This window comes from Erpetoichthys calabaricus, chromosome 3 (assembly GCF_900747795.2).
Source record: "Erpetoichthys calabaricus chromosome 3, fErpCal1.3, whole genome shotgun sequence".
NCBI classification, from domain to species: Eukaryota; Metazoa; Chordata; class Cladistia; order Polypteriformes; family Polypteridae; genus Erpetoichthys; species Erpetoichthys calabaricus.
In genome coordinates, this window is record NC_041396.2 from 124,771,601 (window position 1) to 124,797,436 (window position 25,836).

The 25,836-nt window shown below is 40.8% G+C and overlaps 1 protein-coding gene across 1 annotated transcript in view; it reads left to right on the forward strand.

Moving 5' to 3' along the window:
* The window catches only part of elp3 (elongator acetyltransferase complex subunit 3), a 435,450-nt gene that overhangs the window by 221,140 nt on the left and 188,474 nt on the right, over positions 1-25,836 (forward strand). Inside the window, exons 9-10 of the mRNA XM_051924270.1 lie at positions 7,673-7,799; positions 18,429-18,622. Coding sequence (XP_051780230.1) covers positions 7,673-7,799; positions 18,429-18,622 — 321 coding nt within the window. The remainder of the gene's footprint in view (positions 1-7,672; positions 7,800-18,428; positions 18,623-25,836) is intronic.

The following is a 25,836-nucleotide window of genomic DNA, read 5'->3' on the forward strand; positions in this document are numbered from 1 at the left end:
TTCTTCAAAACGTTTAAGGAGCATTGAAAAATCTTCATTATATACAGTGGGTACGGAAAGTATTCAGACCCCCTTCAATTTTTAACTCTTTGTTATATTGCAGCCATTTGCTAAAATCATTTAAATTATTTGTTTCCTCATTAATGTACACACAACACCCCATATTGACAGACAAAAAAAAGAATTTTTGAAATTGTTGCAGATTTATTAAAAAAGAAAAACTGAAATATCACATCGTCCTAAGTATTCAGAACCTTTGCTGTGACACTCATTTATTTAACTCAGGTGCTTTCCATTTGTTCTGATCATCCTTGAGATCACCTTCATTTGAGTCCAGCTGTGTTTGATTATACTGATTGGACTTGATTAGGAAAGCCACACACCAGTCTATATAAGACCTTACAGCTCACAATGCATGTCAGAGCAAATGAGAATCATGAGGTCAAAGGAACTGCCTGAAGAGCTCAGATACAGAATTGTGGCAAGGCACAGATCTGGCCAAGGTTACAAAAAAATTTCTGCTGCACTTAAGGTTCCCAAGAGTACAGTGGCCTCCATAATCCTTAAATGGAAGACGTTTGGGACGACCAGAACCCTTCCTAGAGCTGGGCGTCCGGCCAAGATGAGCTACCGGGGGAGAAGAGCCTTGGTGAGAGAAGTAAAGAAGAACCCAAAGATCACTTTGGCTGAGCTTCAGAGATGCAGTCAGGAGATGGGAGAAAGTTGTAGAAAGTCAACCATCACTGCAGCCCTCCACCAGTCAGGGCTTTATGGCAGAGTGGCCTGTCGGAAGCCTCTCCTCAGTGCAAGACACATGACAGCCCGCATGGAGTTTGCTAAAAGACACCTAAAGGACTCTGAGATGGTGAGAAATAAGATTCTCTGGTCTGATGAGACCAAGATAGAACTTTTTGGCCTTAATTCTAAGCGGTATGTGTGGAGACAACCAGGCACTGCTCATCACTTGTCCAATACAGTCCCCACAGTGAAGCATGGCGGTGGCAGCATCATGCTGTGGGGGTGTTTTTCAGCTGCAGGGACAGGACGACTGGTTGCAATCGAGGGAAAGATGAATGCGGCCAAGTACAGGGATATCCTGGACAAAAACCTTCTCCAGAGTGCTAAGGACCTCAGACTGTGCCGAAGGTTTACCTTCCAACAAGACAATGACCCTAAGCACACAGCTAAAATAACGAAGGAGTGGCTTCACAACAACTCTGTGACTGTTCTTGAATGGCCCAGCCAGAGCCCTGACTTAAACCCAATTGAGCATCTCTGGAGAGACCTAAAAATGGCTGTCCACCAACGTTTACCATCCAACCTGACAGAACTGGAGAGGATCTGCAAGGAGGAATGGCAGAGGATCCCCAAACCCAGGTGTGAAAAACTTGTTGCATCTTTCCCAAGAAGACTCATGGCTGTATTAGCTCAAAAGGGTGCTTCTACTAAATACTGAGCAAAGGGTCTGAATACTTAGGACCATGTGATATTTCAGTTTTTCTTTTTTAATAAATCTGCAACAATTTCAAAAATTCTTTTTTTTGTCTGTCTATGGGGTCCTGTGTGTACATTAATGAGGAAAAAAATTAATTTAAATGATTTTAGCAAATGGCTGCAATATAACAAAGAGTGAAAAATTGAAGGGGGTCTGAATACTTTCCGAACCCACTGTATGTTTAGTTATTCCATCCATTCATCCAGGATCACGCCAGTCCCAGCAAACATAGGCCATGAGGCAGGAACAATCCCTGGATGGGGTGCCAGGTCATTGCAGGGTAAATAGGAGCACACACATGCATTAGTACCGTAAATTTAGCATCACTAAAGCCCCTGCATGCTTTGAATGGAAACCAAAGCACGTGGAGGAAACCCACCAGGAAAACATACAAACTCCAGAAACAGGACATTCAGGACGTGGCCCCCTTACTGTAAGGCAGCAGGGCTTCCACTTATTTAAATAAAGTTAACAATTTATTTGTAAAATGTAATGTACTGTACATACTTTAATGCATTTCATCATTGAAATGATATCAAATATACATCCTAGTATTCTAATAGCACGCAGCTCCAAGAGAATACAATACAATTTATTTTTGTATAGCCCAACATCACACAAGAAGTGCCACAATGCCACAGGCCCTGCCTCTTAATAATAATAATAATAATAATTCTTTGCATTTATATAGCGCTTTTCTCACTACTTGACAGCCCCCCAGCCCCCAGAAAATCTCCCAAAAAAACCCTTGTAGGGAAAAAATATGGAAGAAACCTTGGGAAAGGCAGTTCAAAGAGAGACCCCCTTCCAGGTAGGTTGGCTGTGCAGTGGGTGTCAAAAAGAAGGGTGTTCAATCCAATACAGTACACAGAACAGAACACAAGTAATCCTCAATACAGTATAAAAATAAAAATATTACAAGTACGGAGCAGAATTTAACAGTAGATCAGGTATGTGCGGCCCACATGACAGATCCTAGTTAGCACTCAACTTATACAAAATGATTACTATCGTTTGTGATTGAATCATTCTGCATCTTCAGTGTTACTTATTGACTTTTCTTACTTCTGCCTTCTGACAAAAGCTCATTTTCCCATGGCATTACGGTACCGGAAACGTCATCTGCTAGTATAGCCACGAGCCTTGACCAAAGTTAATGAGTCGCGACGTCACAACTGAAGTGCTAGGCTGCAGCAGGGGTGGCCTTAGGCATGTGCAAACTGTGCACCTGCACAGTGCCGCCAAATCCCAGGGGCCGCCACGCCAATATATATTGTATATAAAACAGAAAGAGAAAATAACAACACAGCTGACGGCAATGTGGCCGAAAAACATTGTGTTTTTTGTTAATTAGTACGCTGTATTTACAAATGTCACCAGAGTCGGAGCAGTAAGCTATATGTAGTATTATAATGTTTTGCCGTAATGAGAATATCATGGGCCGCCACTTGGTTTTCAAGTTACGGACACGCGCATATAGAAGCGTGTCATGAGCACGAGGCGGCTATGCAGTGTCCGCAATGGATGTGGCCATCCGCCGTGCATAAGATACCGTATTGACATTGCCAGATGAAGGGGCCACCGATTCTTTCTCTGCCCAGGGCCGCCACAAGCCTAGAGCCGCCCCTGCTAAGGCTACACTACTGTGACTGGGCTGCTGAGACTGGCCACTAGGTAGAACTGACCATCACGAGTAGTAATAGCCCGCATATTTTCACGTTTTTTTGCTCTAGTTTCATGTAATTTTGTGCTAGTATTGTAACGAACAGTTAGTGCAGACTACAGCTGAAGATCTGAAGTGGACGCGAGAAGTTGGTGAGTTGTTTATTAACATATTTTTGTGATTTTGAGTTTGTAAAATTATTGTAGGTCAGGTGGCTTTTTGCATATGGCTTATTTTACAATATAAACTTTGAAGTAAACTTAGTAAAGTAAAATTTGATTTTTTGAGGATTTGTTTTCCAACTTGAATTACTGAGCAATAAATTTAGTGAGCATTTTCGTGATTTCAGTTCACACAAACAGGCATTGCGCTGTTCTCTTACAACGTTAAGAATGCACCTGAGAATATCCAAATGGAATTGATTGAACTGCAGTCAGATTCTATTCTGAAGGCAAAATACAACGAAGTTGGTGTGCCAGGCTTGTATGCTTACCTGCCACCCTCGTATGTGCAGATCCGTAAGTTGGCATCGAGAGTACTGTCAATGTTCAGAAGCACTTACCTTTGTGAGCAATTGTTTTTGTTAATGAAAGCTACCAAAACCCCACATCACTCAAGACTTACCGTCAAGCACCTTTCATCCCTCATTAAAGTTGCAGCTGCACAAGATTTCAAGCCTGATATTGACAAACTGATTACTAACAAGAGATGCCAAGTGTCGGAACAAAAGAAATAAATCTCACACTGTAAGGCTCCTATATAAGCAATGAATATAATATAATGAATATCAATCATCAAGACACTATATAAAAGCGGTCAGGATTGTCCTTCCGTCCCGTGAGTGCAAAGCGTAGCGGTATTCCGCTTATCACAGACTTACTACTTGCGGCTTGCGGTACGAAGCGACGCGATGTGAGCAGAGTTCTGGTGCTCCCATCGTTCCCTTGCTTTTGTGTGCGATGTGCTGGAAAAATAGACAAAATTATGTCTCTGGAAATAATTAATGTTGATGGAGTACAAATGCCTCACCGCGTAGTAAATATCAGGGGAGATGGTGCTTGCTTATTCTCATCTATAGCTTATTTAGTGCATGAAACTCCGTCTTTAGCGGTACAGATTCGGGCAAACATTGTACGACATGTTTTAAGTAATTGATCAAGGTTTCAGCCATTTACAATGATGCCGTCAGAAATCTCTTATACAAATGAGCTTCAGTATCTCACTGAAATGTCAAAGTCTCAAACTTATGGTACCATTTCTGAGCTAATGGCAGCTGGAGAGTTGTTCCTCTATGAGTTTCAAGTATATTATTATGGAGTTCTACACTCCAAGTTTGGACAAGCACTCGAGGGGATAAAAAACTTAGGTTTTTGGGAGATGTTATGAATGGGCACTTTGATGTTCTCATTCCCTACACTTACATGCCTGATGTACACATGGAGCACACACAAATTGAGGATAAAAGTCAGTCGCCTTAAAAGGCAGGTGAGCCTAGTAATATAATAAGGACCTAGCTAAGAGGTTAAGACTCTAATTCTACACTGTTGTATGGAGACTGCATGGAAATAAATTGCTTTTCTTTAAACTTTAAGTGTTGCATTTTTTAAAGTTTTCAGTATTGGAAAGAAAGCTACAGTAACTTTGTATAATAGTATTTGTTACAGTACGGCCCGCTGACGCACGTATGGCCCACCAATGGTAATGAGTTTGACATGCCTGCAGTAGATGATATCACATAATATGATTTGGATTTGTTTAGAGTCCTGGAGACCTCAGCCATCAAGCTGCCTCTCCCTATTAACCATTGCACAGCTGAGACTGCGCCGGGCCAGCCAATCCAATGAAAGGACCCATCTACCTGACATTCCTGCGATCCTCCATCAGGGATGACTTTACCTTATGCAGGAAAAACAACAGCTCTTGGAAATCTAAATTAACATAGAAGCAAGTCAACATCATCTGTAAATATGCACTATCTTTTATAATTCTTCCATTTGTGATGTCTTCTAGCAACGCTAAAGCAACTAAGGTAGTTGGAATAGTTTGGCCATTCTGTGCACCATTATATTGTTACAGAATGATTACAATTTAGTGAATTAAATTTGTAAATGATATGCAATTAATTCTGATGTATTTGATAAAGCCCACATCATGGACATAAAGCTGAAAAAGAAAGGGAAACAACACAAACAGTAGCACTGCTTTGACTCTGGATGCTACCCATTTGCAAAACCAAGTAGAAATGTGTGTACGCATGGTGTGAGGCCACCCTGAAAATGTGCGTTTTAGTTTAATTTTATACATCTCGAAGTGAGAGTGTAAACACCATTTATACATTGTAGCAGTGCTACCGTGGGAAGAACTCCTTTTCCCAGCAGCCCAAGGGGGATATTACCCACATAGGATGACTGGAATGAAAGTAGGGGCTGCTGGGGACAAAAGAGGCCAGTGGGAAAGTTTTAAAGGGGGTCCTGACAGAGCAAAAGGAGATCGGTGTTTTTGTGTATCCTGTCCAATGTGTCGTCTAATAAGTCAATTGTGCCCTGGTTCGTTTCCTGTTAGGATCAATAGACTGTTTTGTGCCTGCCTGTCATGTGTATAGTGGTGGATTTATCGTTGTGCGTCTTCAAAAGGAACGCTCCGAGAAATCTCACCCCTTGCCGCTCAGGACTACCGGTAGGACTCATTTTCATTTCATTCATTTTTTACAGAAGCTGTTCTCGGGATTCTCCTCTTCACATCATACTATTTCACCTGTATTGAACTGTATAAGAACGTTGTTGTGTTTATTGTTGCTGTTCATTGTTATGTTACATACAACTGTATCGGGGAAGGTTTCTCTGATTGTTGTTGTTTCGTGTTGGGTTTTCATTTAATATATTATTTATTTATTCATTTATTTTTGAATCTCTGCTTGTGAGTGTGTGCGGGTTGGGCCAAGGCTGGGTGCATCCCTGATATCTCCAACAAAAAAAGAAATAAATCACTGTCTTTTCAACAATGTGAATCTTAGCAGCACCGGACTACTACAGCATAAGGTTCCAGGTTATGTCCAATGGTAATCCTTTAAATTGTTAATTTTCAATTCTATTAAATTAATATGGTAATTCTGTCTACCACTGGCAGTGAAATGTTTTATTTATATATGTATGTACTGTATGTTTATTTTTTAAGCACTGTGGAATCTCCCACTAACTCAGGCATTATTATTATTATTATTCGATATTTTATTTATCCAAGGAGAAATGGCACAATTAAAGCAGATTGCACATAATTAATAGATAAAAGTAGAATCCAAGTACATATTGTATGCTTAAACAATACCATTACAGAATATGCATAAATTATAAAAAGTCACACACATTTGCACAGTCAGTTTAGCATATGGTACCAAAATGACAGCTTTACTATTGAATGTAGGAGTGAACTGCATCTTCGGAAATTAAGTGTAATGTCACTTTTGAAAGAATTTCAAAAGACCAATATATGATTCATTTTCCATGACTTTTGCTTTCATACAGACACTGCTAACTAAAACAACTTTGTAAATTTGGCAATACTTAGTGAAATCAAATGAATTATTGAACCTAGGATATCTTCCTGTATTTAAGTTAGTAACAAATATCTGTACTGTCCTAAAAAATAACTTTTGAAAACTGATTAAAAAGTATTTAAATTAATTATATATTTAATAACGTATTTCTGTGCATGTGTTTCAGCTGTAAGTGTAGTGTATTTCCACAAGTTAAGTCGACTAACAAAAGACTTGTACTTTTCTATGTTCTTAACTTTAAATGCGAGGCAAGAAATGCTGAACACATACCTAAAGCAGAAATTTTTTCCATGTTATACTAATAATGACGTGACATGTATAATATGTGAAGACTTTAGTCCAAATATCAAATAAACGTGTGCTTTTATTCAAGAATATAACCAAAGTAAAGAAAAAAAATCATTCAATTTACATGTTGCTGTCAGTGAGTTACAAACCCAAGATCAAATGTCAATTGACAGAAACTTAAAACGTATTCTTGGATGGTGCAGTGATAAGAACTGCTGCCTTATAACCAAAAGGTTGGCGGTTCGAGTCCTGGCGTTCCGTATTTTGAGTAGTGAGCTGCTATTATTATTTTTACTATAATATAATAAAAACATATATTTGATTCGAGTCTATAACACCCGGTGTAAATTTTGTCTGTTAGCACTTTATTATTCAGTTTTATTCTCTCAGTGACATTCATGTGGTACAACAAACTTGCCTCTTCCTCTCTGAGTTGATGCCGTTTATCTCCATTCTTTTCACAAGAGCAGCGATGACCACAAAACAAATGACGCTGTTGGAGAGGTGTGAAGGAATTTAAGGTGGCCTGGGATTATGAGTTTTTTTTTTTTTTTTAGCCTTCAGGGATTCTAGGGTTAAACCTTTTAAGAAATAAAAGAATCCCTGTAAGGGGCTTTAGAAAATGCTGAAACATTAATTATTTTTTTCTTTCCTGTGCTTTATTTTCTGCCAGGGGTCACACAGTAAAGGCTGTTTGTGAATCCTTCCATCTGGCTAAGGATGCTGGCTTTAAAGTGGTCGCTCATATGATGCCAGATCTACCCAATGTGGGACTAGAAAGAGACATAGAACAATTCATTGTGAGTACTGTATTTTTTTGTCTTTATTCTTCTAAGTATATAACAATAGATCTTTGAAGTAACCACTAATGCTTGGCATTTGTTTAACATTTCTTTTAATCTTTTGCAAAATTACCCATTTATTGCAATACATTGTATATTGATTAGCACATTAACGGTATAAAATTTCACTGTACTCTGAGCACATGACAATGATGACCCTCTTTGCTTATTTATTAATAGACTGAACTCATTGGTAAAATCTGTATTGGTTTTATTTCATTATTCTGCTTAAAGCTTATGTTTTATGTAAAATATAAATTATATTGTTTATTCTTCTTTATCTTTCGGCTGCTCCCATTAGGGGTTGCCACAGCAGATCATCTTCTTCCATATCTTTCTGTCCCCTGCATCTTGCTCTGTTACACCCATCACCTGCATGTCCTCTCTCACCACATCCATAAACCTTCTTTTAGGCCTTCCTCTTTTCCTCTTCCCTGGCAGATCTATCCTTAGCGTCCTCCTCTCAATATACCCTGCATCTCTCCTCTGTACATGTCCAAACCAACGCAATCTCACCTCTCTGACTTTGTCTCCCAACCATCCAACTTGAGCTGACCCTCTAATGTACTCATTTCTAATCCCATTCATCCTCGTCACACCCAGTGCAAATCTTAGCATCTTTAACTCTGCTACCTCCAGCTCTGTCTCCTGCTTTCTGGTCAGTGCCACCGTCTCCAACCCATATAACATAGCTGGTTTAACTACCGTCCTGTAGACCTTCCCTTTCACACTTGCTGATACCCGTCTTTCACAAATTACTCCTGACACTCTTCTCCACCCATTTCACCCTGCCTGCACTCTCTTTTTCACCTCTCTTCCACAATCCCCATTACTCTGTACTGTTGATCACAAGTATTTAAATTCATCCACCTTTGTCAACTCTACGCCCTGCATCCTCACCATTCCACTGACCTCCCTCTCATTTACACACATGTATTCTGTGTTGTTCCTACTGACCTTCATTCCTATCCTTCCTAGAGCATATCTCCACCTCTCCAGGGTCTCCTCAACCTGATCCCTACTATCGCTACAGATCACAATGACATCAGCAAACATCATAGTCCACGGAGACTCCTGTCTAATCTCCTCTGTCAACCTGTCCATCACCTTTGCAAATAAGAAAGGGCTCAGAGCCGATCCCTTATGTAATCCCACCTCCAACTTGAATGCATCCGTCACTCCTACCACAGACCTCACCACTGTCACACTTCCCTCGTACATATCCTGTACAACTCTTACGTACTTCTCTGCCACTCCCTACTTCCTCATACAATACCACAGCTCCTCTCGAGGCACCCTGTCAAATGCTTTCTCCAGGTCCACAAAGACGCAATGCAACTCCTTCTGGCCATCTCTAAACTTTTCCATCAACATCCTCAGAACAAACATTGCATCTGTGGTGCTCTTTCTTGGCATGAATCCATACTGCTGCTCACTAATCATCACCTCACTTCTTAACCTAGTTTCCACTACATCTTTCCCATAACTTCATGATGTGGCTCATCAATTTTATTCCCCTGTAGTTACTGCAGTCCTGCACATCCCCCTTATTCTTAAATATCGGCACCAGTACACTTCTTCTCCACTCCTCAGGCATCTTCTCCCTTTCCAAGATTCCATTAAACAAACTCCACTGCCATCTCTCCTAAACACCTCCATACTTCCATAGGTATGTCATCTGGACCAACGGCCTTTCCATTTTTCATCCTCTTCATAGCTGTCCTTATTTCCTCCTTGCTAATCCGTTGCACTTCCTGATTCACTATCTCCACATCATCCAACCTCTTCTCTCTCTCGTTCTCTTCATTCATCAGCCTCTCAAAATACTCTTTCCATCTGCTCAACACACTCTCCTCGCTTGTGAGTATGTTTCCATCTTTATCCTTTATCTCTCTTAACCTGCTGCACATCTTTCCCAGCTCGGTCCCTCTGTCTAGTCAATTGGTGCAGGTCATTTTCTCCCTCCTTAGTGTCCAACCTCTCATACAACTCATCATACGCCTTTAGCCTTCACCACCTCTCCCTTCATCTTGCGCCTTATCTCCTTATACTCTTGTCTACTTTCTGCATCTCTCTGACTATCCCACTTCTTTTTTGACATCCTCTTCCTCTGTATACTCTCCTGTATTTCCTCATTCCACCACCAGGTTTCCTTTTCCTCCTTCCTCTTTCCAGATGTCACGCCAAGCACCCTTCTTGCTGTCACCCTTATTACGTCTGCTATAGTTTCCCAGCTGTCTGGTAACTCTTCACTGCCACCCAGTGGCTGTCTCACCTCCTCCCTAAACTCAACCTTGCAGTCTTCCTTTTTCAACTTCCACCATTTGATCCTTGGCTCTGCCCTCACTCTCTTCCTTTTCTTGATCTCCAATGTCATCCTACAGACCACCATCCTATGCTGCTTAACTACACTTTCCCCTGCCACCACTTTGCAGTCTTTAATCTCCTTCAGATCAACTCCTTTGCATAGGATGTAATCTACCTGTGTGCATCTTCCTCCCTCTTCTTAAAATACGTATTCACCACAGCCGTGTCCATCCTTTTGGCAAAATCCACTATCCTCTGACCTTCTTCATTCCTCTCCTTGATACCATACCTACCCATCACCTCCTCATCTCCAGTGTTCCCTTCACCAACATGCCCATTGAAATCCGCTCCAATCATCACTTTCTGTCCCTTGGGTACACTGTTCATCACTTCATCCAACTCACATCAAAAATCTTCATTCTCACCCATTGCACACCCAACTTGCGGTGCATATGCACTAACAACATTCATCATCACACCTCCAATTTCCAGCTTCATAATCATTACTCTGCCTGACACTCTTTTCACTTTCAAAACACTCTTGACATACTGTTCTTCAGAATAACTCCTACTCCATTTCTCCTCCCATCCACACCATGATAGAACAATTTGAATCAACCTCCAATCCACCTGGCCTTACTCCCCTTCCATTTAGTCTCTTGCACGCACAATATATCATCCTTCCTTCTCTCTATCATATCTGCTAACTCTCTCCCCTTACCAATCATACTGCCAACATTCCAAGTTCCTTCCCTCAGTTCCACTCTCTTTACTTTCCTCCTCTGCTCCTGCCTCCAGACACGTCTCCCCCCTCTCCTTCTCCTCCTTCTTCTTCAGCCAACAGTAGCCCAATTTCCACCAGCACCCTGTTGGCTAACAGTACTGGTGGTGGTCGTTGTTAACCTGGGGCTCGACTGATCCGGTGTGGAAATTTGTATTGTTGTCCGCATGTTGATTTGGCAAAATTTTACACCGGATGCTTTATCCGGGCTTGCGACTGGCACGAAGAAACACACTGGCTATAAAGTAATATTTAATGAAGTAAATTTTGTTTAGTGTCAGATGTGAAACAGTATTTTTATTTCATCAATAAAATAGCAAAATTGTATGTGATAAACAGCAAGGGATCTATACTTGAGAAACAATTGACAGACAAGTGTCTGATTTAAAAACAATTTTTGGAACTAAGTCTGAATAATAGTTGTATGACGAAGACATCAATATAGATTTGATATTGCTTATTTCAGGTAACTACAGTTAGGTCCATAAGTATTTGAACAGTGATGCAATTTTAATAATTTTGGCATTAACTGAAAGGATTTAACATATGTATCATATGAGCCATTTGGGAATGACTGACATTTTTATACATTTTTATAAATGTCCTAACATTAATTTTTGGCCATTCTGCCATGTTTTAACATGGCTTCCTGAAGAGGGCAAACTAAAAGCATCTTAAAAAGATGTGCCAGATTGCACAACTTCCACTGCTTCTTTAACCTCCTTAGCATTGCATTTTATTTTTGGCATGAAAAATGTCATTTTTATTAAATCTCAAAATTATAATAATGATACAAATAATGATAGTAATGATGAATAAAACTAATAATGTGAAATGAACAATAATAACAAAAATAATAGCAACAGTAATAATAACTAGCCAACCCGCGGCGTAACATATGCCGCATAATTATGTATTGATGGGTGAACACTTGCTGAACGACACAGTTGTCCAAATGGGGTGGGTTTGTGGATACCACTGTGAGTGAATGAAAAGATGGACCTCTGGAGAGAGCAGCATACAATTGTCCGTGACTGAAAGCAGGATCGTCTGTGACGATGGAGGCCACGCTGGTGAAAGTTACTTCGTCGGTAGGGATAAGTTTCAGCACTTGTTCATTAAGGTGTAGCGCGTCTTCGTTGTTGACGCTTAATATAGCTTGTGTACTGAGTTGTTCCGGAGTCACAGTTGAGAAACACTTTTTTAATGTCTTTTAAGCATAGGGAAAAAAATTAACATGTGAAACATCCGTAATGTAATAATCCACCAAGAAAAGTAACATTGCAGCAATGCACGCTACGATCCGATCGCTGTAAACAGAAGTGAAAACAAAACCGAGGCCGGTGCATTCTTTAACTGCCTTGTAGCGCAATGGTAGTGCTGTTGTTTTGCAGTAAGGACACTGTGGAAGATTTTGGGTTCGCTTCCCGGTTTCTCCCTGTGTGGATAGCGCTTTGAATACTGAAAACACCGGTATATCAATGTAATGAAGTATTATTATTCTTATGCGTCCAACGGTCTCTCTCTCGCGCACCTGTATGCGTGTGTGTGTCGCTCGCTCTCTCTCTCTCGCTGCACGTGTTCCTGCAGGCATACCAGTAAGTGAATGAAAAGATGGAACTCTGGAGAGAGCAACATACAACTGTCCGTGACTGAAGACTGGTTTTGGCAGATACATTCACATCTTTTTGAAAGTTTGGCCCTGTGCCTTATTAATTGTCATTACAAAAGCAAATCTAACAGGAAATTGTCTTTGCTCAGATGCACGCGAAGGCTCTCTCTCAGCAGCACAGGAGCCTTCCCAGCGCGCCCCCCCCCCCTCTCTCTCTCTCTCTCTCTCTCTCAGCAGCACGCGAGCCCCCTCCCCCTCTGTCTCTCAGAAGCATGTGAGCCCTCTCTCTCTCTCTGTAACATTGCAGCAGTTGTATAAACACTTTTTTTTTAAATGAGTTTTAAGCACAGGGGGAAAAAAACCCAGGCTCCCTGCTCAGGCTCTCTCTCTCTCTCTCTCAGTAGCACGTGATCCTCCCCTGTCCCCCCCCCCCCCCCCCCCCCCCCCCTCTCTCAGCAGCACGGGAGCCCCCTCTGCCTCTCAGAAGCAGGCGAGCCCTCTCTCTCTCTCTGTAACATTGCAGCAGTTGTATAAACACTTTTTTTTAAAATGAGTTTTAAGCACAGGGGGGAAAAAGGAATATTTGAACAAATCCGAACTTTATTTAAAAGCCAACCAAGATAATAACATTGCAGGAGTTCACCATTTTTAATCAGGCGACTGACAGTAGTGGAGTCAGGCACAGAGAAGGTCAGCTGCTGAGAAAGCGTCTCGACTGTTGCAGGGTGGTGAAGCAGGTGAGACGCTAATGAAAAAGAGGCACAGGGCTTATTGGTTTTTAAAGACTGCTTCCTTCATTGTGTTTTAACCTCAGTTTTAAAGGATTGCGCGGCTCTTTCTGTCGCGCTGCCTGTGTGTGAACCAAGGTTCCACTGAGGTTGACTAATGAAAAGTCAACGTGGCTCAGAGCTGCAAGTGGACTGTGGCACAGACAAACAGAAATGACGGCATGTTTTCCTAGACGTCGCGTCCGAGTTGGTGGGCGTGGCTCTGTGATTTTTTTCATCGTATTCAATGGTCTAAGAGTTGGTGGGCGTGGCTCCTTCCTGCGTGCGCCATTGGCGTCTTACTTGTCGGCGGTTTAGTGAATCCACGCCCTTTTCCGGCGTGCTTTCCATGGATGGCTACTTGTCTCCCGGCTTAGTGAATTATATATATAGATGCTACTAATGATGCCAAAACAGTATATAATCTCAAAATGAGTCCTTTGTGTAGTAAATCTTAAAGCCCGGTGAAAGACACAATCCAACGTCACAGTCGGGGCAATAATAACGTTTTTCTTTTCGGATTTTCTTTCCAGATTTATCCGTTTTTGAACAGCACTCTGCTCGGGAACAGGTTGGATTCTGTTTTTTTTTTTTTTTTTATTTTTTTTTTTTGGTTGGAGGTATATAATCAATAAAATTTCTACCAATAAGACGCTTTGGATTAACCTGAGATGCACTGGGTTGACCGTGTTTCTTTAGTGGTAGTGTGGACGGTGGATGTGCATCAATGATTTGTTCTAGCTGGCACGTTTGCATAAGATTCAGTTTTACCATCTTTTTGTTTGTATAACTCGAATGCATTCCAAATGCACTGTTCTACCAGATGACAAAATATCTTTTTGTAGTATTTTTTCTGTTGCTTCCGAAAAATGGGCTAGAAAGTCACTTCTTAATCCACATGATTTATGCCACCCATCGTGGTATTACCTTAATGTCCCTCTTTTTTGTTTGCCTCCTAGCACTTTTGCATATACAGTGATCCCTTGCTATATCGCGCTTCGACTTTCACGGCTTCACTCCATCGCGGATTTTAAATGTAACCATATATAAATATATATCACGGATTTCTGCGGACAATGGGTCTTTTAATTTCTGGTACATGCTTCCTCAGTTGGTTTGCCCAGTTGATTTCATACAAGGGACGCTATTGGCAGTTGGCTGAGAAGCTACCCAACCAGAGCACGTATTATGTATTAAATAAAACTTCTCAATGATATACGATATGCTTCCCACGCGGTGCTTCGCATACTTGAAAGCCCGAACAGCACGCATTGATTTTTGATTGTTTCTCTGTCTCTCTCACTCTCTCTGACATTCTCTGCTCCTGATGGAGGGGGTGTGAGCAGAGGGGCTGTTCGCACACTGGCCTAGAGGATACGGATGCTCCTCTAAAAAATGCTGAAAGACTACCTTCACATTGCTCCCTTGCTTGCAGCTGCTTTGTCCGGCGGTGCTTCGCATACTTAAAAGCCCGAACAGCCCTATTGATTTTTGATTGTTTGCTTCTCTCTCTCTCTCTGACATTCTCTGCTCCTGACGCGCACTCCTTTGAAGAGGAAGATATGTTTGCATTCTTTTAATTGTGAGACGAAACTGTCATCTCTGTCTTGTCATGGAGCACAGTTTAAACTTTTGACTAAAGTGTGTTATTTCATGTCTAAAGGGCTCTAATAATGTTAAAAAATGTATTTATAGAAGGCCGTAAACAGGTTTTCTATGCTCTAACTGTGAAAATATTTGATTTATAAGTAAAGAATCCTACTTCACGGAAATTAATTTATCGCGGTAGAGTCTGGAATGGATTAACCGTGATAAACGAGGGTTTACTGTATAAAAATAGATAAAACAGTATATACTATTGTAGCTGCGTTTTCCCCAAATTATCAAAGTTCAGCAGCTCTAGGATAAAAAATGGGATTCAACAAAAGCCTGATGTGCTGAAATGATTCCACAGACACAATATCTTCGTGTTTTTTTTTTTTTAAGTTTTACTTAAAGTAAAACAGTTCACTCAAAAAGAGAAAATTGAAATAGCAAAAAGAGAAAAGTTCTGTTTTCTTAACTTAAATGTTGTTACATTTCAAATCATTACATATCACTTCAAAATGTTTCTGAACCAAATCAAAACGATCAGAAAACTGTATGCCTATCCCATTTCTAAGCTGAAAATTGGTCTTTTAAGTCCTTGTGTACTGGGACCTATTCAAAACAACTGACTCATTTATCACACTGTATTTTAATTATAGCAAGAAAGTTCTATCTCTTACTAACTTATATGGAGAAAAGACTACACCATTGTCTATTACTATGAAAGAAATTTATATTCTATTGAAATTAAACACTAATATGAGTTTAACTCAGAGCTTTAACTTTCTAAGATTGGCTCTTACAACTATAATGAGAATTTTATCAAGATTATTTCCTACTTTAGAAATCAGTACATTTTTTTAGTTTAAAATATGATTATAATTTACACTGAAGTATTTTTGTTGCAAAATTACTATTTTCTAATATTGTTTATTTATTATTGCAGAATTGGTGTATTTTCTTCCTGTATTGTCCCATTTTTATCATTTTTATATTCCATTATGTGACTCAGGCGCCGCCGAGGGTGGCAGCCTTTCCAGCAGCTCCGTGTATGACTTTATCTTTCTACCTTTTTTTCTCTATTTTTCTCAATTTCACTGTTCACTAATACCACTTTCTTTTATGTGGACTTGTTTCCTGGACACATTTTACTACTTTTTGCTACTTGGATATGGATTTTTACATGCTGAGACTCGTCTATTCAAGTAGTCGACTTCAATCGCTGAGAACAAATGCCCGCGCCGGTATGGTTCCCTATTTACTTGACGAGGTAAGAAGGCGGTATCGTGGCAGCAGAGCCGGTGCTAAGATAAAAGCCAAGTGTCTAGCGAGAAAGTGGCAATACAAACCTTCGGTGCCTTCTGTGATCCTGGGAAATGTGAACTCTCTACCAAATAAGATCGATGAACTGGCTGCGCTGGTGAAAAATGTCAGGACCTACAGAGAATGCAGTTTGTTGTGTTTTTGTGAAACGTGGCTAACAACTAACATCCCAGATACTAACATGGAGCTACCCGGGTTTAGCACAGTTAGAACGGACATAGACGCAAGTACCTGCTGGTAGCCGAAAAGTGGGGGACTCGCTCTCTATGTTTATACAAGGTGGTGCAACTCTGGACACGTAAACGTTAAAATCTCCACTTGCTGCAGGGACATCGAACTGTTGGCCGTACATCTGCGTCCCTATTACTTGCCCAGAGAGTTTGAACACATCATTGTTGTTATTGTTTACATCCCTCCATGGGCGGGCATGGAGCTAGCGGGTGATATCATTCATTCTGCTGTTGCTAAATTACAAACGCAGCACCCTGAGGCGCTTGTGCTAATCGCTAGAGATTTTATCCATGTGACGCTGGACAAAACATTACCTGCCTTCTGCATGTATATGGATTGTAACACCCGGGGAAATAGGACTATTGACCTACTGTATGCAAACGTTAAAGATGCATACAGCGCCACCCCGCTGCCTGCACTTGGGAAAGCAGATCATATCCTGGTTCTGCTTCAGTCTCACTACAAACCAAGAGGGAGGGAGCTACCTACAACTGCATGCTCATTCAGGAAGTGGTCCCCTGAAGCAGAGCAAGCTCTGAGAGACTGCTTTGGAACTTCGGACTGGGATATCCTGCAGGGGTCACATAGTGAGAACATTGAGGAGGTTGTTGACTGCACTACTGACTACATCAAGTTCTGTATGGACATTGTAGTTCCAGTAAGAATAGTACGCTGCTATGCTAACAACAAGCCATGGATTACAAGTGACGTCAAGGGCCTTTTGAACCAGAAGAAAAGGGCTTTTAAAGGTGGTGATCAGCATGAGCTCAAGCGCGTGCAGAAGGAACTCTGAGTCCAGCTCAGGGTGGCAAAGGAGCAGTACAGGAGAAAGCTGGAGCAGAAGTTGCAGAATAACAGCAAAGTGTAGGATGGGATGAAGATCGTCACTGGCTGCAGCTCGAAGCGGGGTGCCACAATCGAGAGAGACGTGGAGAGAGCAAACCAGATGAACAACTTCTTTAACAGGTTTGACCACCCTAACTCACTCTCACCTCAGAGTACTGCACCCTCCACCCATCCTTCTGCTGATACCAGCATAGGAGAGAGTTTCCCCCCACCCACAATTACAGCAGCCCAGGTAAGCAGAGATTTGGGGAGACTTCGTGCCAGCAAAGCAGCGGGTCCAGATGGAGTATCGCCACGACTGCTGAAGGCCTGTGCGTTGGAGCTGGGGAGTCCTCTACAGCGCATCTTCAACCTGAGCCTGGAACACGGGAGAGTCCCGAGGCTTTGGAGAACATCTTGCATCACCCCAGTCCCAAAGGTATCACGTCCTAGTGAGCTGAATGACCTCCGGCCTGTAGCTCTGATGTCACATGTGGTGAAGACCATGGAGCGGCTGCTGCTTCACCGCCTGATGCCACAGGTCTGTCACTTCCTTGACCCTCTGCAGTTCGCATACCAGGAGAAGGTGGGAGCGGAGGATGCCATCATCTATATGCTACACCGATCCCTCTCCCACTTGGACAGAGTCAGTGGTGCTGTAAGAATTATGTTTCTGGACTTCTCTAGCGCCTTCAACACCATCCAACCTCTGCTCCTTAGGGACAAGCTGACAGAGGTGGGAGTAGATTCATACCTGGTGGCATGGATCGTGGACTGTCTTACAGACAGACCTCAGTATGTGCATCTCGGGATCGGCACGTCTGACATTGTGGTCAGCAACACAGGAGCACTATGTGACTCTTCAATTCCACCCAGGGAGTAAACATTAATATTATACAAAGTTATAGTCTGTCTGTTATACCTGCATTGTTATCATTTTTTAATTTAATAATGTTGTTTATTAGTATGCTGCTGCTGGAGTATATTAATCCCAAGGGGAAATTCACAAAGTCTCTCTCTCTTTTAGAGGCACACTTGTCACAGGTACAGAATACAGTGAAACTTATACTTAAATGTGCAAATTTATGTTTTCTCAATAATAATTATTTTCTTTTGCTTTTATATGCTTTTTAATTAGTGATTTTTATCAACAGGAACTTTTTGAAAGTCCTTCATTTCGTCCAGATGGAATTAAACTTTACCCAACACTGGTAATTCGAGGTACTGGTCTATATGAACTTTGGAAGACAGGACGATATAAGAGCTATTCCCCAAGTTCACTTGTAGATTTAGTAGCACGCATTCTAGCTCTTGTACCTCCCTGGACTAGGGTCTATCGTGTTCAAAGGTTTGTGGGTTTTTTAATATATATATATATATATATATACAGTATATATTTGTATTGATTGAAACTGTCTTCCCACTTCATCTAGCAACATTCTGAATGGGGAATATTCATACAGTCATAAAATTCCACCTTGCTAGAGCTTTTTAAGGTTGAAATTTGGTCTTCCCTTTTTATTCAAAATGGTAAGATATATTAATTTGTAATGCAATTTTATGCACTGTGGAAATGTTAACATCTGACTGTCTGAGAATCGCCAATAGAGAAATGCTCTTCAAGGTCACTCGCCATATGTTCTTATCAATTGTTTCTATTCAGAAATAAAAAAATAATTTTATTTTTGCATGGTCAGTACTACAGTCTTTCACAACAGGTTTGTTGAAGGTCAGACAAGGGTATTTCACATACATTTTTTTCAGACAATACTAAATTATATGAAGTGCATTTCTGCCTCTGATTACCAACTATGCTTTCTGTTTTTGGTTTTAATCTCTGTTGCCATGACCCTCTTTCAACACAAGAAGTTTTGGTAAATAATTAAATAGATAAAAGTCCAAAAGAGAAGCAAAACAAATAAATCAAAACTTAAGAAAAATATTATTTACAGGCCATTGACAAAACAAAGCAAACCAGAAAAAAAATTTAAATTTAAAAATGTAACATTTAATTTTAAAATAAAAAAATCATTTTAAATTTAAAAAAGCAAAAAATATAAAGTCCAAAAGACAAGAAATAAATCAAATTTGAGAAAAATATTATTTATAGATCAGTGACGGGAAAAAAAAAGGAAATTTCAGCCCCAGAATGTTGTAGATATTGAAAGGTGAATTTTTACTTGGTTAATTAATTATCAGTTTTGCATTTGGCAATACTGGTATTTAATCATAAAATTCAGTAAGACTCCTACTTTGTTTACCTTACCTTTCTCTGTTGTAGGAGGGGGTTATCCAGCCTTTAGACTTACCAAGGGAACTGAAGCACACTCGTTTTTATATTTTTATTTGGTGTACTTTAATAGTACCTGAAGGGAACTTTACGAAACAGAATAATACAATCTTAATTCATAATTCGCCTGCCTCCTCACTCACTCACTCACTCACGTCCGTCCGAAGCCGAATGCCTTCTGCGCAGCTGCCCGAAAAACCTTACGAGACCGACATCCAACCCCAACATCGCGGTGGATTTACAGCCGCAAAAATTCAAAGAGAAAGGCGACTTCAATTAAAGCTCTAGAGGCCTGAAAGGCAATTTCGACTACAGCTCGAGGCCTAATTACGCATTCTGATTCAATTACGCATTCATTCAATACACCTATATCAGGTTTGTGGTGCTTATACTTATTACTATTCCATATTGTACTGGAACATTCATCATTCAATATTATACTATAGGCCTGGAAAGTTCATCAACTAACAGTACAAGCCTGTACAGTAATGAGTAAAGCGGACTACAATCATTACAAAACAACTTCTTCATTATTTATCATTTGTTCTTCATACACTGCTGACACAAACTCGTGCCCGTTTCATCTTACGTTGTTGAAACAGGCTCTTTGTCTAGTTTATTAATAAATAAAAGGATTATAGAAATATGATAACTGCATATATATTTATATACAGTGAGGAACATAAGTATTTGAACACCCTGCGATTTTGCAAGTTCTCCCACTTAGAAATCATGGAGTGGTCTGAAATTCACATTGTAGGTGAATGTAAAAAAAAATTCAGGAAATCACATTGTATGATTTGTACAGAATTTATTTGTATTGCACTGCTTCACATAAGTATTTGAACACCTGAGAAAATCAGTGTTAATATTTGGTACAGAAGCCTTTGTTTGCAATTACAGAGTTCAAACGTTTCCTGTAGTTCTTGACCAGGTTTGCACACACTGCAACAGGGATTTTGGCCCACTCCTCCACACAGATCTCCTCTAGATCTGTCAGGTTCCGGGGCTGGCGCTGAGCAACACGGAGTTTCAGCTCCCTCCAAAGATTTTCGATTGGATTTAGGTCTGGAGACTGGCTAGGCCACTCCAGAACCTTGATATGCTTCTTACGGAGCCACTCCTTGGTTATCCTGGCTGTGTGCTTCGGGTCATTGTCATGTTGGAAGACCCAGCCACGACCCATCTTCAGTGCTCTGACTGAGGGAAGGAGGTTGTTGCTCAAAATCTCACAATACATGGCCTCATTCATCCTCTCCTTAATACAGTGCAGTCGTCCTGTCCCCTTCGCAGAAAAGCACCCCCTAAGCATGATGTTTCCACCCCCATGCTTCACAGTAGGGATGGTGTTCTTGGGATGCAACTCCTCCTTCTTTTTCCTCCAAACATGGCGAGTGAAGTTTAGACCAAAAAGTTCTATTTTGGTCTCATCTGACCACAAGACTTTCTCCCATGCCTCCTCTGGATCTGGTCATTGGCAAACTTCAGATGGTCCTGGACATGTGATGACTTGAGTGGGGGAACCTTCCGTGCAATGCATGATTTGAAACCATGATGGCATAGAGTTCTACCAACAGTGACCTTTGAAACTGTGGTCCCAGCTCTCTTCATGTCATTGACCAGCTCCTCCCGTGTAGTTCTGGGCTGATTCCTCACCTTTCTTATCATCTGTGATACCCCACAAGGTGAGATCTTGCATGGAGCCCCAGTCCGAGGGAGACTGACAGTCATCTTTAGCCTCTTCCATTTTCTGACAATTGCTCCAACAGTTGATCTATTTTCACCAAGCTGCTTGGCAATTTCCCCGTAGCCCTTTCCAGCCTTGTGGAGGTCCACAATTTTGTCTCTGGTGTCTTTTGACAGCTCTGTGGTCTTGCCCATGGTAGTAGTTGGAGTCTGACTGACTGTGGGGTGGACAGGTGTCATTAAAGAGCTCAGACAGGTGCTACTAATTAAGATTACTAAGTGGAGTAGAGGTGGACTTCTTAAAGACAGAGTAACAGGTCTTTGAGAGCCAGAATTCTTGCTGATTGCCAGGTGTTCAAATACTTATGTGCAGCAGGGCAATACAAATAAATTCTGTACAAATCATACAATGTGATTTCCTTTTTTTTTACATTCTGTCTCTCACAGTGGGAATGCACCTACAATGTGAATTTCAGACCCCTCCATGATTTCTAAGTGGGAGAACTTTCAAAATTGCAGGGTGTTCAAATACTTATGTTCCTCACCGTATAGTACAAAACTCAGACAGACTACACAGAGAAACATAACAGAGGGAGCCTGCCAGTTTACTTGCTATTTAGAGTTCTAAATTTATTTAGGCACAGATAAATACTTTGATTGATGATGCCAAGTCTTTAAAGGTGATGTCCATTGTTGTGTGGAGTTGTTGTTTTGTTGCTGCTCACTGTTTTTCTTTGCTTCTTGATCCTTTGTTTGTGGTGTACTGTGATGCTGCTTTTTCGGCTTGCTTTCTGCTGTTAGGCCATGTGCTGCAACTTCATAGGTAAAAACGTTTCTCTTTCTGGCACAAAGCTTAGATGGCGAAGTTCCCTTCTTGAAGTAACATTCTTTACAGACTACTGGTATACACCTTTGCTTTGACAACGTACAGTAAATCTCATATTTTTGGTCCATAGAAAAAAACATAATCAGTTTCAGCTCCCCAAAGAGAGGGAACAGCTCATCAGCTTTATTTTTAATGTCATATTCTCCTACCTAAGAGCATCCCAGAGAGGATCCTCTGAGTGATTCCCCAGGGAGTTCACAGAATGTTCAGAGAATATCTCCAGATGGCGTGAGTGTAACTAGTTTTGAGGGAATGCACAACTTCTCCAGATCAAATTAACACTAGAGTTCCTTAATACAGGATGTTACAGGCTCGCATCAAATGTATGTTTTTGTTATATGATACTAATAAAAATAGCAGCTCACTACTCAAAAGGGCTAAATGCAGAGATCATGCAGGTTTTGAACCCATTACCTTGAGGTTGTTAAGCGGTAGCTTATACACTGTGCCATCCATGTAGATCCGTGACAGAGCAGTGTTACCACTGTGACAAATGGTTGAAAATGACACACACAAACACACATGTATGCGAACGTCTTTTATCTTGTACCGACTGATAGTTGGGCTTCAGCAACATGTCAATAGACCAATTTCTTTTTCTTCGGTTTTATTCTTAAGTAAAAACGTTCTTGTTAGGTTACACCTTTTGTGAAAGTGTTTATTGGATATTTGGGCTGCAGTCTTCACACATCCTACACTTCACGTTAAAATTATGTCGTTATTACTATAACATATGTAAACATTTTCTGTTTTAGCCGTGTTTTCAGCATTTCTTGCTTTGCATTTCCTCTGTTATTCTATATTTATGGAGATCATTGTAGACACGGAACACACATGAAATGTATGCATTCCAAATCACAGTATTTTGTTTCCTGTTTAATTGCTTACAAACACATCACCAGATAAGACTTACAGTATACACAAACTTGAACTGTGAGGATTGCAGCAGGGTGATGCTTTCATCCAATTTTTTTTTTTATTGGGGGCAGTGTAGCAGGCTGCTTTCTACTAATCTATACATGTGCAAAACAAAAGTGGACTGTCAGCGTAGTGATAAGGAGCTTCGGACTTCTTGGAGTATGTCAGGAAAATTTTTAAGTAGGTCAGGGACAAAAAAAATTGTAAATTTCAGGGATTCTAGTTACAAAATCAGTGTCTCTTAATAGGTGAGTTCTTCTGTCAATCAGCGTAGTAGCCTTCATTGATTTACAACTGTTTACAGTATTCTTGTTTGAGTACGTTTAGCACCTTCTGGCTCAAGAAGTCTGCCGAGGGGCCTCTGGAAAGTTTTCAGTTCAACTCTGATTTTCGCCATTGGTATCATATGAAGTACAGGCAGATCCTGGTGCAGCTTGGAGTTCAGTCATTTAGTTTGAAATGCTAGTAGAGGATTTGTGCAGCTGGATGTCTGTTAAATCTGTTGCTTTAACAGGACTGGGGGGTATTTTTCGTACGACGCTTAAATCATCCGAGATCAGGTGCCTCATCTTGGATAAGTTAATGCCGGTGACACTCATCCGGGATAGGTCGGTTTTTCAAACGCAGCAGTGTATTAGATTAGTCGAGCTGGATCTAATCATACAAGATGAATGCTCGTGCCCGCGCTGAGTGAAAAGCCCATATATATTGAGTCTAGAAAACATGATCAGCAAGTCTTTGATAGGCTGCAACAAAATGACAAAAGAACGGGCACATTTTTTTTCACACACGCGGCGCAAGACCTTTTATTCGAAGGACATGAAGAATTTGAAGATTTAATATGCACAAGGAGTAACACTGCAAAAGCAGCCCAGACCAGAAAAGACGGCTGGCAAAAAGTGGCCGACAAATTAAATGCTAAGTAGTGTGCATTGTACTTACTGAATGCAGCGTTTCATTTCCTATGTGTCAGATTAATTATTATTTAATATGTCATAATTCCAGATCAAACGTGAGCACAAGGAGAACATGGGAACAGGTTAAAGTGAAGTACAAGTATATACTTCAAACTGGTAAATATTGGTATACAGTAATCCCTCACCTATCGCGGGGGTTACGTTCCAGAGCCCCCCGCGATAGGTGAAAATCCGCGAAGTAGCGACCTATATTTATTTTATTATTTATACATATTTTAAGGCTTTATAAACCCTTCACACACTCTTATAAACCTTTCTCACTCTCTTGTTAACCTTTCCCACGCTCTTATAAACACTTCCTATGCTCTTAAACACTTTCTACATTCTTAAACACCTCAGACCAACACTGCACGCAGCGATCAGACGTCAATGTGTCTGCACTCGCTTTGTGAAGGGGGGCAGCTGAACTCACGCTGAGCAGAAATGGACTTTGATAGATAGATAGATAGATAGATAGATAGATAGATAGATAGATAGATAGATAGATAGATAGATAGATAGATAGATAGATAGATAGATAGATAGATAGATAGATAGATAGATACTTTATTAATCCCAATGGGAAATGCTTCTGCCAAAATGCCTGCCTGTCGCTCTGCGCGAGGAGTGTGTGTGTGTGGGTGTGTGAGAGCTCAACGCACCTTCGCTCAAACCCCCACTCCCCGGAAGCGCAGTATGCTCCTGCCACTTCGCATTGTCAAGGGGGTGGGGAGCTGAATGAACGCTAAGGAGAAGTGGACTTTGTGCTGGTTGTCGCTCTGCGTGTCAATAATTTAAAAGCCTGTACTGTACATCACCAATTTTCCTGTCTCACTGTCTTGTCTTGCGTGAAGTTAAAATGTTTTATAATAGTGAGATGTTACTCATATCCTTAGCCCGACATCCACATATCATATGTGTTAACAAAGTGTGTTTTATAAGTTTACATGTGTTTAAAGCATGTGGGATGGGTATTTTAAGGCTTAAACTAAAAAAATGTTTATTTATATGGTCTTTCTATATCATGGATTTTCTCCTGTTGCTGATGGGTCTGGAACATAACTTCCACGATAGGCAGGCAATCACTTGTATTTAAAAACCCGCAAAGTCGTGAATCCGCGAAAAGTGAACCGCGAAGTAGCGAGGGATTACTGTATAACTATTTAAAGAATTGTTGACATAAATAATCATATATAATATAAAAAACATTAATTGTAAAGCTAATAAGAATGCAGACAAGCAAAAAACAGGTGGAGGTCCACGCGGTCCAGACCTAACCCCTGCAGAAGAGTTGGCTCTCCAGCAAAATGCCCATCGCTGTGTTTCTGAGGGCATTCCAGGGGGAAGCTCCTCCTCAGAACCAGTGGCAGGATGTAGTGGTCACTTCATTTCAGGTAAAGGATGGTCATTGCATATATTTGTCCTCCATGTGTGCCATAGGTATGTTCCATATAGCCCTCTTTTTTGTTGGGTCAGTTGCAGGGAATGTCGTATCCCTTGAACCTGTGTCTGACCAACGAGATATTGACGAAGGTCAAATATTTGATGAAGACACTGTGTCTGATTATTCATCAGGAGGAGAGGTACATTTTCCAAATAATGTTTGATCAAACTCCACTCTTATCAGTCCCATGTGCCCCAATCACATTTGGAAATCCTGGTAATGAGAATGTTAGGCTGATTGAGATTCTTCATGGAACTGTGGGTGTTTTTGCCTGTGTGTTGCCTACCTGCAATGGCATGAAATGCCTCTTTTATTGTCTGCACATGCAGGTGTCCAGGAAACACTATGAAAACCCGAAGGAAATCTTTCAGAGCCAAACAGA